General features: G+C 49.6%; 1 protein-coding gene across 2 annotated transcripts in view; it reads right to left on the reverse strand.

The window, feature by feature from the left end:
- Positions 1-14222, reverse strand: part of PRAG1 (PEAK1 related, kinase-activating pseudokinase 1) — a 48074-nt gene extending 33852 nt beyond the window's left edge. The window contains exons 1-3 of one of the 2 annotated variants that reach the window (XM_047771915.1): positions 14066-14222; positions 9172-9582; positions 5066-6900 (exon numbers count right to left, since the gene is read on the reverse strand). In XM_047771915.1, the coding sequence (XP_047627871.1) occupies positions 5066-6900; positions 9172-9501 (2165 nt within the window). In that variant the 5' untranslated portion in view covers positions 9502-9582; positions 14066-14222. Of the gene's footprint in view, positions 1-5065; positions 6937-9171; positions 9583-14065 lie in introns of those variants that run through there. The other variant, XM_047771916.1, reaches the window with a different exon arrangement.
- Positions 14223-14933: the final 711 nt, after the last annotated feature.

A 14933-nucleotide genomic window follows, 5' to 3' on the forward strand; every position in this document is an offset into this window, starting at 1 on the left:
CTGGCTTTGGGGGAAAAAAAAAAAAAAGGTAATCTATATGCCTGTACTGAGTTTGATCTTTTATCAGGTCAAAAGACCTTAAAGGCAGGACTATTCTTTCACTACTTGTGCACGCCTAGCTGAGCTTATCTTGGCCTTATGGAACATAAGAGAGAACTTGGTGAGAATCCAGATGTGATGATATCCAGTCTCATCAAAGGCAATCAAAACAGAAGTGAGCCTTTGGTGGTCATTTTGCACATCTGCTGATTTAATTTCTACCAACTCAACTCTCAGTGCTTTAAGGGACAGAACACCAGTCACTGTCTTTTTAGTACCTTGAACAGAGTGTAATAGAAAGTAGGCAATTCGTAGATGAATTAAAGAATCTCTGCTCCTTAGGCTTCAGCATGGATGCCTGCTCAAAAATGGAGAGACTGTCATAAATATCTTATATATATATATATACTACTGTTCTATTCAGTGATTTTTTTTTTTTTTAAATTACAGACTAGGAAGATATGAATCAGTGTTAATTCTCCCTGCTTCGGCATCACTAGATGTCCCGTGTTAGGTTCTATGCATAAACTCATGGGAAGAGGACAATTATTAATTTACCCCTGGCATGGAGCAGAATATAAACTTGCATTGTTGATACACGTGCTTTGTTCTGTTTGCCAAATTGTGTATATGTGTGTGGTGGGGGAAGGGCAATTTTGCCCCTGAAGTATGCCCAGTATTCCAGTCTCCCCTGGACCCACTCCACCTTCAGCTGACTTACTTCAGTTTTGTCACAAAGGCTGAACACAGAGACCTCTTGAAACACAGATAGTGCTTTGTAATACACACTGCAATTTTCAAAATGCCACCCAGAAAAGCTCATTAGACTCGAAGACTATGGGATTTCCTAGTAAATTGTTGCCATCTCACTGCAATCCACTACAGTAGAAAGCTTCTCAAGAATAAAAGCATTTGGAGGATTAATCAGATTGGATATGGGGTCTAGAGACCATGACCCATCTCACTCATTCTACTCCCATCCTGAGGTGATGCTAAGAGAGCATGTTATTCAGAGGCCGTTTGGTTACCGAGAAGTCATTTCAGTTCCTTTGGCTGGCAATGTGGCCACTTCTGTGGATGAAAAAGACCTCTGTCTCTTACACCGTCCGTCACCACCTGTCTGCTAAGAATGATGTGGGAGGGAGGGAGAGGAATCAAGACTGAACAAAAAACCCCAGGACAGACTCAGCCTCTGCTTCCCAGAATCCCTATAGAAGACAGAGGAACTTAGTTAAGAAATGGGTTAAAATTATAATAAACAAGAGGGAAGTCTTTAAAACAAAGTCATCCCTCACTTTCTTGGGGAAACTGTTCTTTCTTTTGATTAGTCTCACCTGGGGCTAGACCATTTGGACACTAAAACCATAGAAACCTGTCTTATATCTCATTTACCTGTTGTCCTCTAATTCCACCTCTGAGTTCAGGGCTATCAGCTTAATTTGGGGTTTCTTTATGAAAGGCTTGTTCTGCACTAATCAGATGATTTTCCCTCAACTGACCTTGTCACTCAAAAGCCATACACCATTTAAAACCAGCTTTGCATCTGCAAGGAAATAAAAGGTAGAAATAAATTTGATTTCTTCACATCTTAATTATTCCCCCAGGCACTGGCTGCTCTCATTAAACTGCCTTAAGTCTTGAATGTGACATGTAAACTAAGAAGTCCACACCTCTTCCCTGCAGGTTTTCATTTCCTAACAAGAAGTATTTGTTGATCCTCACCTTCTAACTCTGCTTTCAACTGGAGCAGGAGTGACCTAGAGACTTGGTGGGGTCAGCCAGTCTAAGGAGGTGTGAGCTTGTACAGACAAGAGGTTGCCTTGGCGGCCCCAGTTAAAAAAGGACCCAGACCGCCTTACCTGATGCGGTGGGACTGAACATGTACCTAAACACCTCTAAATGGATTTCAGGCATTAAATGAGTATTGAGAGCCTTTGTACTACCTGGCATTACAACAAGAGTTTTCTCAGGAACCCTAATGGGAATTTATAGAAGACAATATCTCACAGGCAGACAAGGTACTGCCAAACATTCAAAACAAGACCATAGGAAAGCCAAGTCACTCTTGAAATCTATTTTTTCCCCCCTCCAGGTCAGTTAGTTTTGTGAAACAGGACCATAAGAAAGCCAGAAAATGATCCTTTGTTCCTCCATAATGCCCCAAGAAAGCAGATGGATCTGTTTAAGGAAGTGTTAGTAAAAAGTAACTCTACCCTGCATGGAATAGCCCTCTTTCAAGAGTTGAGAGTGTACATAATACACATCATGAAAGCCGTTATCTTGGTTCACAGGTGAGGCTGATCCTTTGAAACAGACCATTTAACAGATGGTCCAAGGGAAGAAATTCAGTTAAACTTGGACAGTGCTCAAAGACCTTCAACTTTTTTCCATCTTGGAAAACTGACATCAGCCTGCCATGGTTACCAGCATGGTTCTGGTATTGGTACTGAGTCAACTGTGAGTATTCTCATCAATACTCTGATTTGCCATCACCATGACATGGTAGGTTTGAAGGCTGTGAATTCCTCAGAGGAATTCAGTACATGCAGTACAGAGTTCCAGAATTAAAACTCAGTTTATGGTCCTGAGCCTGCCCTGTCATCTCTTCACAGGAGAGATGTGATGCTTCAAAAGGTAATGTTGGTTATGCTTGAAAAAAATCTTCCCTAAATGAATATAAATATATACACTAGTTTGATTTATTTTAAATAGTACCAGATGCTCTTTTTCTGTGTGCCCTCACACTTGTTAATTTTATTTTAGACTTTTCTCCCAAAAGTTCTGAACATAAAAAAAATTTTTGTTGTCGTTAAGAGCTGGAACCCAGAACCTCTGAGATTCCCACCTGGTTTGAGATGTGTATAATTTAATGATCTTGTCATAATAAACTGGCCCCCAAAACTCTGATCACAACCCAGAGGCTAACAAAGATTCTACCTGAGTCACACTGCTATGGTAACTGGGGTTTCTCCAAACCCTCCGATTCTTACACAAAAAAGTTCTTGTTCCTTTTCCAAGGCTCAGGTGGAGTTCCTGGGATCGGGCTAGACCGGTTCCTATAAGGATGTGGTTGTCCCTGCCATAATCAACAGCTTGGGGTCGCTTCTGCCTTCATAACTAATCTCTGCATTGGATTCTGTTCATCTCATTTGAGCCTTTCGACAACAGGGTACTATAAATGTATTGTTATTATTAGCCTGTTTTGGAAAATAACTTTGAGGCTTGGTCATAGTGCATGGCTTGCTCAAGATCACTCAATCTGTAGGAAAGACACACAGCATGAACTTAATTTTCTGCCTCCAAACCCTATGCTTCTTACCAACCTTCCCAGGCCTGAGGCAGACAGATACAATGGCCACGTTTTACTCATGTGCCCAGCTCACACTCCCTATGTCTTGATGCGCCCTAGGTGTTTGGAAGCACAGACATCAGAGGCAGACTGCCAGGTACAGCTGTGTGACCTTGGCAGGTTACTTCAGCTCTTTCTTTCTTTTTTTTTTTTTTGTCTTTTTGCTATTTCTTGGGCCGCTCCCACAGCATATGGAGGTTCCCAGGCTAGGGGTCTAATCGGAGCTGTAGCCACCAGCCTACGCGGGATCCGAGCTACATCTGCAACCTACACCACAGCTCACGGCAATGCAGGATCCTTAACCCACTGAGCAAGGGCAGGGACCGAACCCACAACCTCATGGTTCCTAGTCGGATTCGTTAACCACTGCGCCACGATGGGAACTCCGACTTCAGCTCTTTCTATCTCCATTTTGTCATCTTTAAATTGGGGAAGAGAATTCCCACATCCTAGGATTATTCTGAGCATCAAATGAGTTCATATATCTAAGTCCATTAGCTCCGTGCCTGGCCCATAGTAAGTGCCATATAAATGGGAGCTCTTCTTAGCTGAGAACCCCTCATTCATTCAGGGACTGAAAACTGTAGCCACAGATGCTGCAAGCACCGAAGGATCTGGAGAGTGGTGGTCAACTCTGCATGGCAGGTGGCCAATCCAATACCAGAACAATGTAGTGGTCCCCAAAAATGCCCATGTTAGAATGCATCACAGCCTGAGACACCTTGATGTGCAAAGTCAAGTGCCACAGCTGTTTCTCCCTGTGATCAATTCCCTGCTTCTGACATCAGCCTGGAGACACATGAGCTGAAACAGAACCTCTAGCAATGACACCATTCGTGAAAATCTTTTCTGAAAGGCTGTCATCTTTTGAAAAACAGCAGGCTGTCCTTTTCCCGGATAGGAATCAATTTTGCTTTAATAAAGGGACTTTTTTTCATCCCAGAATTTAAATTCCACATACAACTCAATACCTTTAAAAACGCATTTATTTTTCTTGGGCCTTTGAGAGGGACTTTAAACCGGCAGGAGAGAGAGCAATAAAGCAGTGAAGAAAGCTGTGAGTTTCAGCATGCTAACATGAAACTATATATGTTTTTTTCCCCTTTAAAAACCCACATCTGAGGGCCCTGAACCATGTGCAGCACCTCCTACTATTCTGTGTTTGGCCCTGAGGCCTAATCACCACCAAGGTCACAATTTATGGAGCACAGTGGCATTGCTCCTCTGCCTCCCCATCTCTTTGCCTCTTGTGATTCTGCAGCATAGCCTCCTGTAGCCTTCTGTTGCAGGTTTAAATAAATGGAGAATTTCAGGATTTGGGGGGTGGGGGGGAAAGCCTGCTGAAGACACTTCAGAGGGATGGGAAGAAAAAGGGCACCAGATGAAAAGAGGATGGGCACCAGGAAAGAGGGACCGCTTGTCAGTGCTTCTTGGAAAGATGCCTTCCAAACAGCCAGTCCCAAGCAGGACACTGCTGGTAGGTTTGTGTGCCCAGCACCAAGTGGCAGAAATTTACATGAAGGCATGAGGGCCTTTGGGCTGACACTGGTGCCTGGAGTTAGAACCCTGAGCCCAGGCCCAATGCCGTTCAGAGAGGCAGCAAAGACCAAGGTGTCTGGAAGAGCCCTCTGTTCTGCCAGATGAACCCCTGTCATGCACACACACAATCGTACTCACCGTGATTTAGGAGGTGGCGGGGGAGGTGAGAATGTCTCAATCCCACTTCTGTCCTTGGGGAACTCAAAGGCAAATGAGGCTGATTTGCTCATCCCGGTCCCAGCTTTGTTGTTCTGCCCAGAGGTGCCATCTATGGGGCGAAGGTGGTGCAAGGTGGAGGAGTTGGAGGGGTCCGTGGGGCCATTTTCCACCTCTCTTCCCCAGCTTTGGCTCGGCAAGTCCTGCTCCACCTCCTCCTCTTCCTCTATCCGGCACTGGCGACTCCAGGCCCCGGTCTGGTACCGGGGCCGCCTCTGGTCCAAGGCTGATGTGGTGGTGCCAGATGGGGGGCCTCTGACAGAGTCACTGGTGGGGACACTGTTGGCCTGGCAGGAAGAAGTGGGGTCAGCAGGGCCCCTGGATGGACGCTGGGGCCCAGGGACACTGGAGTTCCCTTCGCTGAGGTCGGACAGTGGGGAGGCAGAGGGGGACACCGGAGACCCTCCAGGGCTGCTCCTGGACAGCTTAGGGGGGATGGCAGGTCTCCCTTTGGGCGTGTTCTCACTGGCACCAAGATGGTGGCTCTCCCTGGAGCTAAGCCCCTGACCTGCTGAAGGGCTCTCTTCTCCTGCCTCAGGGGTCTGGCTCGGGGGCCCACGTGGCCACTGTACCCCCACTGAGGAGTCTGGGCTGCTCAGGTAGATTGTCCGGTGGTCCTCTTCTGGGTGGGCTGCCATGACTGTGATGGTGGCTGCCACCTGGGGGGCCATATCTGAGCCTTCCTTGTCCTGGCCCCGGCCAGAGGCTGTTTTCTGAGCCCAGGTATTTGCTGTCCGCACCTGGCCCTGGCCCTGGCCCTGGGCAGCTGCTGCCTGTTCTGCCTTGGCCTGTGGCCTGGAAGGCATTGAAACAGCTTTCTTCCTCTTGGTGCTCTCAGCATAGATGGGTTCAGGCTGTGCAGCCTCCCTGGAGGGGGCTGGGGGCTGGGGCTCCACAGTCAGCCCAAGGCACCTGCTAGAGGCCACCCTGTGGCAGCCAGGGTCCTGCTGCTTCCCAGACCCAGGTTCCTTCATAAGGGAGCAGTAATCACTCTCGACGTGGGGGCTCAAGGGGCTGCTGGCACGGCTGCTGACACTCCCACAGGAGAGACCATCCGAAGAGCTGGCAGCCTCTGAGGTGAGGGACTGCTTTTTGGAGCCCAGACGGGGCGGGTTCTCTGCCAGGCCCTGGCTGCAGCACTCCCTAGGGAAGCTCAAAGCCCGCTTCTCCTCCTGGGTTGGCCTCGCACACACGCCCTGCTCCCAGCACGCTGGTAAGCAGTCCCTGCCGCCATGTCTGTGTCGGGAGCCCTCCGCCTGTGAGGTATCCTCTACTCCTGGGCTCCCGGGGCAACACTCCAGGATGGAGCAATATTCTCCCCCTTCGCTGTCCCCTGAGGGTGAGCACCTTTGATCGCTGTCATCCTCCGAGGGCAGGGACTCCTGCAGGGGTTGGGGAGAAGGGTAGGACCCGGAGCCCTTGTGGCAGCCAGATGTCATCCCAGCAAAGGCAGCAAGTTTCTGGCGGAAGCTCTCCTGAGTGGAGGTCAGCTCTTGGTAGGGAATCGTGGGTTTATCCTCTTGTCCAAGCTTCTCATCTGGGAAGCTCAGCGGGTGGAAGGAGGCACTCCGTTCCCCCCGGGGCTCTATGCTGTGTAGGCCGACCATGGCACAGGCAGGGGGGCAGCAAGGCTGGCTGTCTGCAGGGGTGGAGGACCCAGCAGACTTCTGGACACCTCGGAAGCTGCCCAGGTAAACTAGTGGCACATCTTCCTGCTTCGGGAGGGGGAGCTTGCCGGGGGCTCGTCTCCAGATGACCTACACAGCCCCAAGGTTAAAAGACTTACATTAGACCTTGTCAGAGAAAAAAGGAAGAGAGAGTAAGTGAGAGGGCAAGGCCATGACATTGTAAACTGTCTTCCGAGCTGCTGTGAAGCAGAGGGGCAGCACACCTACCCTCTGATCTCTCCACAGCCTTCTCATCTTCATGTTTTGTGTTTTTTGTTTTTTACTTTTTAGGGCTGTACCCACGGCATATGGAAGTTACCAGGCTAAGGGTCTAATCGGAGCTACAGCTGCAGGCATGCACCACAACCACAGCAATACAGGATCCAAGCTATGTCTGTGAGCTATACCACAGCTCACGGCAACGCCGGATCCTCAACCCACTGAGCAAGGCCAGGGATGGAACCCGGAGTCCTCATGGATACTAGTCAGTTATATTACAGCTGAACCACAACAGAAAATCCACCACAGCCTTCTCATCATTGCTGTAGCCCTCAGGGAGCCACTGGTCTTCCACTGCACTTACCACCCATGTCTGGGAGGTAAGGGGAAAAACACTAACAAAGAACATTTTGCCTTCTCCCTCGAAACTGCCGGATGAGATAAGTTCTTCTGCAGGCTTTGAAAATAAAGTTAGGGATTTTGTTTAATTTTTGCTTTGTGTTTGTTAGTCTTTTGATAACGGTGTCACAGTATGAAGAAACCAAAATCATGAAACTTAAAAACACCTTGGGTGGTGTCAGAGGGCAGGAGGGTGAGAGGTGGTTTCTGAGCTGGGTCCTGGCTCCCTTGCTTTGCTCTGAGCCATGCTCTTTCTCCCAGTTACAGGCAGTGACCTCAGCCTGAGCCTGCACAAGTGGCTGGACTAGTTGAGCTAGACAGCCATGTGGGCTGGTCATTTCCATCTCTGAAATCCCCTCCTCCTTCCCTACCCTCACTTTAAAGCAGCCTCAAAGCAGGGCTGCCTCTGGCTCCTTTCCAAGATGACTCTGAATGGAAAGAGTCCCTGGTTTACATCTGTGAGAGTGGAAGGTGTGGAGAAAGGCCTGGGTAATGGGTGTAACCAGCTCTGGGAAAATGGAGCACCTTTGAAGGGGACATGAAGTTGAGAACAACCCCAGGAGATGGCTGGCCTCAATCAAGCTTCCTCTGATTTAAAACTGACCGCTGACTTAACATAAGCTCATGCACACTTCCTGACCCACCCAACACGACAGTTTAGGAAAACTAGAAAGGGCAAAGAGGTCAAAAAGGTCACAGGAAGTTCTTAGAATATGCCCTAGACATACAGCTTCCTAGAGGCAGCAGGGTCTACAGGTCTTCTAAGTAATTAGTCCTTGGTCAAGGTCACCTAAGGGATGAGCAGAATGGCCTAATCTCTAAGTATATAGTTGTTTTTAGTGGTTCTAGATCAAAGCTGGAAAAAATTCAGGCTTCCAAATTGTAAATATGAACACTGGCTGGGATTGGACGATATTAAGGAGTTACTGCTGATATTTTTAAATGTGATAATGGTATTTTTATTTTTTAATTTTTAAAATTTTTAATTTTAATTTTTTTTTTTTTGTCTTTTCTAGAGCCACGTCCACGGCATATGGAGGTTCCCAGGCTAGGGGCCTAATCGGAGCTGTAGCCGCCGGTCTATGCAAGCCACAGCAACTTGGGATCCAAGCCATATCTGCAACTTACACCACAGATCATGGCAACGCTGGATTCTTAACCCACTGAGTGAGGCCAGGGATCGAACCCACAAACTCATGGTTCCTATATGGATTCGTTAACCACTGAGCCATGATGGGAACTCCAATGGTATTTTTAATAAAGACTTAGTTTTTTTTTTAAAGAAGTACCAACATGACGTGATGTCTGGGGTTTGCTTTAAAATCCCAGGGAAGGGAAGATGGGGAGACGAAACAAGATTGGTCATGAGTTGATTGTTTCTGCTCATAGAGCACGGTGGTGAATGCATGAGAGCTACTTTTTGTATATATTTAAAATACTCCATTGAAATTTTTTTAACTTTTTAGAAAAAGCTTTATTTTGGCCTACGCTGATACAACCTGAAAATAAATCATTAATACAGTCTCCAAATAAACTTGGACGGACTGGATTAATGGTTTTTACCCTAAAGGGACTGAGAGAAAGGAGGGCAATGAGAAAAGAGAGGGCCGCAGTCAGGAAGGAGCTGACTGGAAGCTGTCCTGCAGGAGTCTTGCTGGAACAGCCCTCCCTGGCCACCTGCCAGTCCCAGTGTTACAACAGGAGCAGCCCCTGTAAAATACCACTGGGCTGAGTCAGCCTCACCTGTGCGACGTCAGCACTCACGCCGGGCTCCGTCCACCCATCAGAGGCCTCGGAGCTCATCATGGTGGGCTTCACAGCAATGGTGGGCTTGGAGTAGGGCGAGCTGCTCAGGCTGTCATCCTCCAGGCGCCCGTTCTCGGGCCTGGGGGGCAAGCGAGGCGGAGGGGGCAGGCTGCTCGCTCGGGGCTGGGGGCGGCCGGGCTCCAGCTGGTGGTCGCTGCGCAGGCAGAAGCAGTTTTTGCAGGACCCGGGCTTCCAGATGTGCTCCACAAAGTCGCTGCACGCGGACATTTTTGGGCTCTCGGGGTTCAGTGGGATGGTCTGGTGCATCTTGAGCAGCGAACGGGGGGCTGGTTCATCTTGTGCCTGGCTCCTCTCACAGGAGGTGGATGGGGTTCACAGGGCAGCTTCCTGGAAAGGCAGAACACTTACCAAGTCAGAGATCTTACCTGGCAGAGGATGCATAGGTGATCAAATAGGTGATCAATACGATGTGACTGGGGCATGGCCGGGGTGGGGAGGGGGGAGCCGGAGAAAAGAGGTAAAGATTAGTATTCCATTTATTCCAAGACTCTCACCCATTTGTCATGGGTCCCTCTCTAGTGCTGTGATCCTCTAAAAGCTGTAAAAACTAAACATAGCTCTGTTGCACGAGTAGAGAGTATAAAGGACACTTCGGTTCCCTGAAATCCTGAGCTTGGAGATTTGGGGGGCAGTTAATGGGAAGAAATCACACAGGGCTGGAGATGAGTGGCTTGTCGCCCATTCCCTGCTGCCTGGGACTCTGCCCCAGAAAAACAAGAACTACCAAATAGGACAGCAAATAAAAATTGTGGCTTCCAGAAGATAAGCCACAATTTTTAACCAAGAACTATGTGAGAGGGGAGGCAAGCCTGGACTCTGAAATCAGCACTGTAATCCATACTTGTTAAGAGGCGGGGACAGAAGCAGTGAGAAAGGGGAAAGGTGAGGTGCTGGCCTGCCCCCCAGGGGATCCTCCGGGAGGTCTGGCATCTTGGGAATTCAACCCCCTCCCCTTGCTTATTCAACCCAGGGCTCAGTGAGATCAATACAAGCCAGAGCTAAAAGCCAAGGGGGAAAACCAACCAAAAGAGAGATTCCTGGTCACCACAGCCCTGTGGGCTAGGGCTGGATAGAATATGAGGATCACAGTTATTTTCCCTATGAGAACCCTGGAGGGGGAGGCAGTCAACTTGCTGAAAGAGTTTGTTGCCTCTGAGAGTTGACAAAACCGAAGGCAGAAAGTTGGTACCACAGAATTCACCCAGTAAATTAACTCACCATTGAGGGGAAACTTGGTTGCAGTGGTTAAGCACTTAACCTGAATAACACCAGTCAGAGAGCTGTCATCCCATTTTATTGGTGGGAAAACAATGGCAGTGACATAAATTAAGAAATATCCGGAGTTCCCGTCGTGGCGCAGTGGTTAACGAATCCGACTAGGAACCATGAGGTTGCGGGTTCGGTCCCTGCCCTTGCTCAGTGGGTTAACGATCCGGCGTTGCCGTGAGCTGTGGTGTAGGTTGCAGACGCAGCTCGGATCCCGCGTTGCTGTGGCTCTGGCGTAGGCCCGTGGCTACAGCTCTGATTCAACCCCTAGCCTGGGAACCTCCATATGCCGCGGGAGCGGCCCAAGAAATAGCAACAACAACAACAACAACAAAAAAGACAAAAAGACAAAAAAAAAAAAAAGAAATATCCATGGGCACAGAGAGTTCAGGACTTCTAGAGAGAGAAGCCAACTTTGTCCTTGTCCCCTCACATCACCACCTCACTCATTATACTGAGTTGCTCCCTAGCATCTGCCGCTTTTTGCTCTTCTTTCCTCATTTAAATGAGCTGACTTCCTCATAAGGAGATGGTTCAAGAAAAAAATCTGTCCTGAAGAATGTATAGTGAACAGACTCTCATTAAACAGAGAGGGTTTGGCCCCTGGGTCTGCTTTCTACTCTCCTTCCGTGAGAACTGGCTCTGAGATTGATGCTCTCTAAACTATCAACAGCACTAACCAGGTAGAATGAGCCAGGAGCCCCCAAATCATTCCAGAATCTCTGTGGGAAGAGGTCTCTTTCTGGTTTCCCACACTTGCAGACAGGGGTGCTTATTCAAAGACTGCTGAAGCTAAATTTGCCTCTTTTCCCTCCAAAGTTTACCAGGAAACCCCACTGAACCTTTACACTAAATGAACTCTCTGAAAAAAAAGATAAGTATATTTGTCTTCTGTGACCACTATTAGCATCATATGTATCAAGATGATTGCAAGTTGGGCTCTTCTGTGAATACACCCAAGTAGCACGTTCATCCCTTGCCAAGTTCCCCAGAAGAGGTCACTAAGCTTCAACAAGCAGAGGAGGAGAGCAAGGACTTTTCTTTCTCCTATAATCCCAGGCCACAGAGAGCTTTAGGCTCCTGCTAAATTTTGGAAAGAGGGAAAAGTGTAGGAAGTATTTTCGTGTCCACCATGGCAAATCTCTATATCCCCACTCTGAGGTAGGGAGAAGGTCCCTTCCTGGGGATGCTGGCCGCAGAAAAGACAGCCCCCCTCTAATACAGGGAGAGGCTCCACACCCCAGATCGGATGGAGGGAGAGAGCTTGGCAATCTCTTCTATGTGGGCTCCTCTTGTTCCTGCAGCTCCTCATAAGGTTGGGCTATCTGAGGAGGTTGGCATTCACAGATCAGCAAAGAAGCCTCTTGGGGTGGCCACGCCTCCTTTCCCACTCACCAGGCAACTGTCACAAACTCGTCATGGTTGCTTGGTGCCAGAGATCCCTCTCCTGTGTCATAGATGGATGTTCCACTCCACCCCTGGAACTCTTGATAGGCTCTGGATTACCAACATTTGGGAAGGTTCCTTCAGAACCTCTCACCAGTTCACAAGCACTCTCCTCACTCCCATCCTCAATTCTGAAATTCTCTGACAATGGGTGCAACTTTCACCACACAATTGCTCAGAGACTGGAAAGGTTTTTCAGGGAAAAAGAATGAAGACAGGAACAGAATGAAGCCCTGGGCTCCTCACCATCACTGACTCACTACACATCCTGTTAAAACTGGTTTCTCAGTCACAGCAAACAGAATTTATCACCACATCAAGCCAGAGAGGATTCTCTTCCAGTTCTGTCTAGAGAGGCTCTGTGTTTGGAATTATCTCCTATTTGTTTTAAGTAAAAGATGGTGGAAAAACTCAAGTGGCACTCACAGAGCAGAAGCCTTGCCCGCCTCCCAGTGCCAGCTCTCCACAGCCTGGGAATGGCACCTTCCCAGCCCACATTCCTTACCTCCAAGGGGAGGCAGCCCCCAGAATTATGCAAATTCTCCCATTTCAGTGAGAGGAAGCAGTGTAAAATTAGAAAAAGAGCTCAGCATTCTTTTTGATCCAAGTCATGATAAAATATCTTTGCCTCTGCAAACTTCTGCACCAGATTTGTGGCTACAATTTGCAAGACTGAAGCTGTCATATACACACCCACTCCATCGAAAAAAGAATCCTAAGACTGGCAAAGAGATCCATAAAATAAAATCTTTGGGCTCCAAATGCACCTCATACTTACATCAAAAGTTCCTAATGCCTTACCCTCAGGTGACAGAAAATACTCATTTAAAAATTTTATCTGTATTACAACTAAAAGAATGCAACACCAGAAAAGAGAAATAGGTATGAAAGTGATTATCTGGATTTTAACACTCAGTGGACAGGAGTTGCCCAGGCAGAAAGGAGAAAGTGAGGGCTTACCCCTTACCACCACCACCCCCACACACAGAGTAAGTCATGATATTCACCTAACTTTTATTTTCTTTTTTCCTTCTCCAGTGCTATGTAATCTAATCTCTGTAGTAGGAACGTGGTTTTTGTGGGTTAGACCCATTACAGTCTGAACCAGTAAGGAAGATACCAGCGTTCCACAAGACCCCATGATAGCGAAATAACCACAGAATTCCTCACTGCTTCCTGTCAGATTTCCGGCTCAAAAGGGAAGGGGTTGTTAAGGATAGTTCAGGTCAGTGATCAATAAGACCTTCCCAACCTGACTCTGGGCTGAATGCCTTACAAAACTCCTCCCTCCTAGACCTTTGGGTTTTGCTATCTATCGGCTCTGCAAAGCCATGTGCTTGCTGGCTGAGCTTCACCTGAGAGAAAAAGACACAGTGAGCCGGCCCTGCCTCCATTCTCATGCAAGAAGGGAAAGTGGAGAGGTTCTATTTTCTAAATGTGTGTTTATGTGTCCGTCCATTTGGGGAAGGGGCAGCACAAGCAAAGATTAAAAACGTGCCCACAGTAGTCTTTCAGAGAGCTCTGCCACGGCTCTGGGAAAAGGGATCATTTCGTTCCCCCGGGAGATTCTCAGGCTGGCATCCAACCCGGGGCTGCCTTAGAGGCAGCGACTAACGTGGGGCCCCAAAGCATCACTCCCGGGGGCCTAGTCCAAGACGCCCGGGCGTACTCTCCCTCTCTGCTCCTTTGACAAACCTAGCGGCCAAGGAAAAGCAGTCTCCACAATAGCAATTCCTAAAGCGCCCCGGTCTCCTGCCCCAAACAGAGCAGCCAGACCAGCGAGACCAGCAGAACAGTCGATTCCCCGCCCGGAACTCGGAGGAAAGTTTCCCCATTCGAAAAAGCGCGATTCTCGAATGAATCGAACAAACCCTGCCGGCTCCCTGATCTTCGGGGCTCGGTGCCACCACCTCGGGTGCAACCTGGGGCGCACGCGGTCCGGATGTTCCAACCACCCCCCAGGAGCTGCCTGTCAGCCCAGGGGACGCCAACGGGGGTCGCCAGCTCTGCAATCGCCGCGCTCCCCCGAAGTTCCCTTCTGCAGCCACTTCTGCCAGACAAAAAGAGGCCGACTTTGGAGAAGGCGCCGCGGGCTCACCTCGGGGCCGCGCTCCTCCAGCCTCGCCGCCGGTCGCCGAGTAGCCAGCTGCCCCGCGGGGCGCCTCCAAGCATTGTTTGGAGAGAGGGTGCGCGCCGTGCGTGCCCGGCCGCGGGAGGTGTCGTCTGCCCGGGCCCGGCAGCCGGGTGGCAGCTGCGAGCGCTGCTCCGCCCCCTCCGCCTCCGGTGGCGCCGCCCGCCTGGCCCCCGCCGCACCTTCCCTGTCCTCGCCGCCGCCGCTCCGCGCCCCCCGGCGGGCTAGCCTCACAGAGATCCACGCCCCGTCCCTCCCTCCCGCTCGCGACCAGGAAGCTCCGCCCCCAGCCTGAGACTTGGCGCCCTCCGACCCTCAAGCTAGCGAGTGCCCTTTTGCACCCTTCTCCCAGGATGGCCCCGCGAAGCTCTGCAGGGGCGAGTTTCGCTGTCTTGAAGCCTGTTTTCCCTTTTCCATAAGGTGCACATAGGTATGTAGGTGTTCTGCGTCTCTTCATGCAGCCTTCTCTGTGAGACCCTGAGAGAACGAGAGTGGCGGGGAGGTGCCGCCCTAGAGCTAGAGAGGAGAACCAGGGGAATGATGAGGTCAGGACCCGAGACTGGTTCCGAAAGCTGCATGGGCACCAAGATTGCCCATGACTGTTGCGGGTGGGAGGAGGCTGAGGGAGACCCAGCTGGGCTGGGAATCCTGACAGCGGGTTCTGGGTCCTGTTCCGTCCCTCGACTGAGGGAGGCCTGGGGCAAATGGCTTAACCTCTTGAACTTTAGTTTTCTGGAATTGGAATGCAAGGGTTGGAAAGGGCTGGTATTCCTCCAGGCTGGGACCTCGAGGGCTTCCGCAGGCCAATATTACACCTGTGTTTACACCGTTTCCA

This window comes from Phacochoerus africanus, chromosome 3, assembly GCF_016906955.1.
Source record: "Phacochoerus africanus isolate WHEZ1 chromosome 3, ROS_Pafr_v1, whole genome shotgun sequence".
In the NCBI taxonomy this organism is placed as follows: domain Eukaryota; kingdom Metazoa; phylum Chordata; class Mammalia; order Artiodactyla; family Suidae; genus Phacochoerus; species Phacochoerus africanus.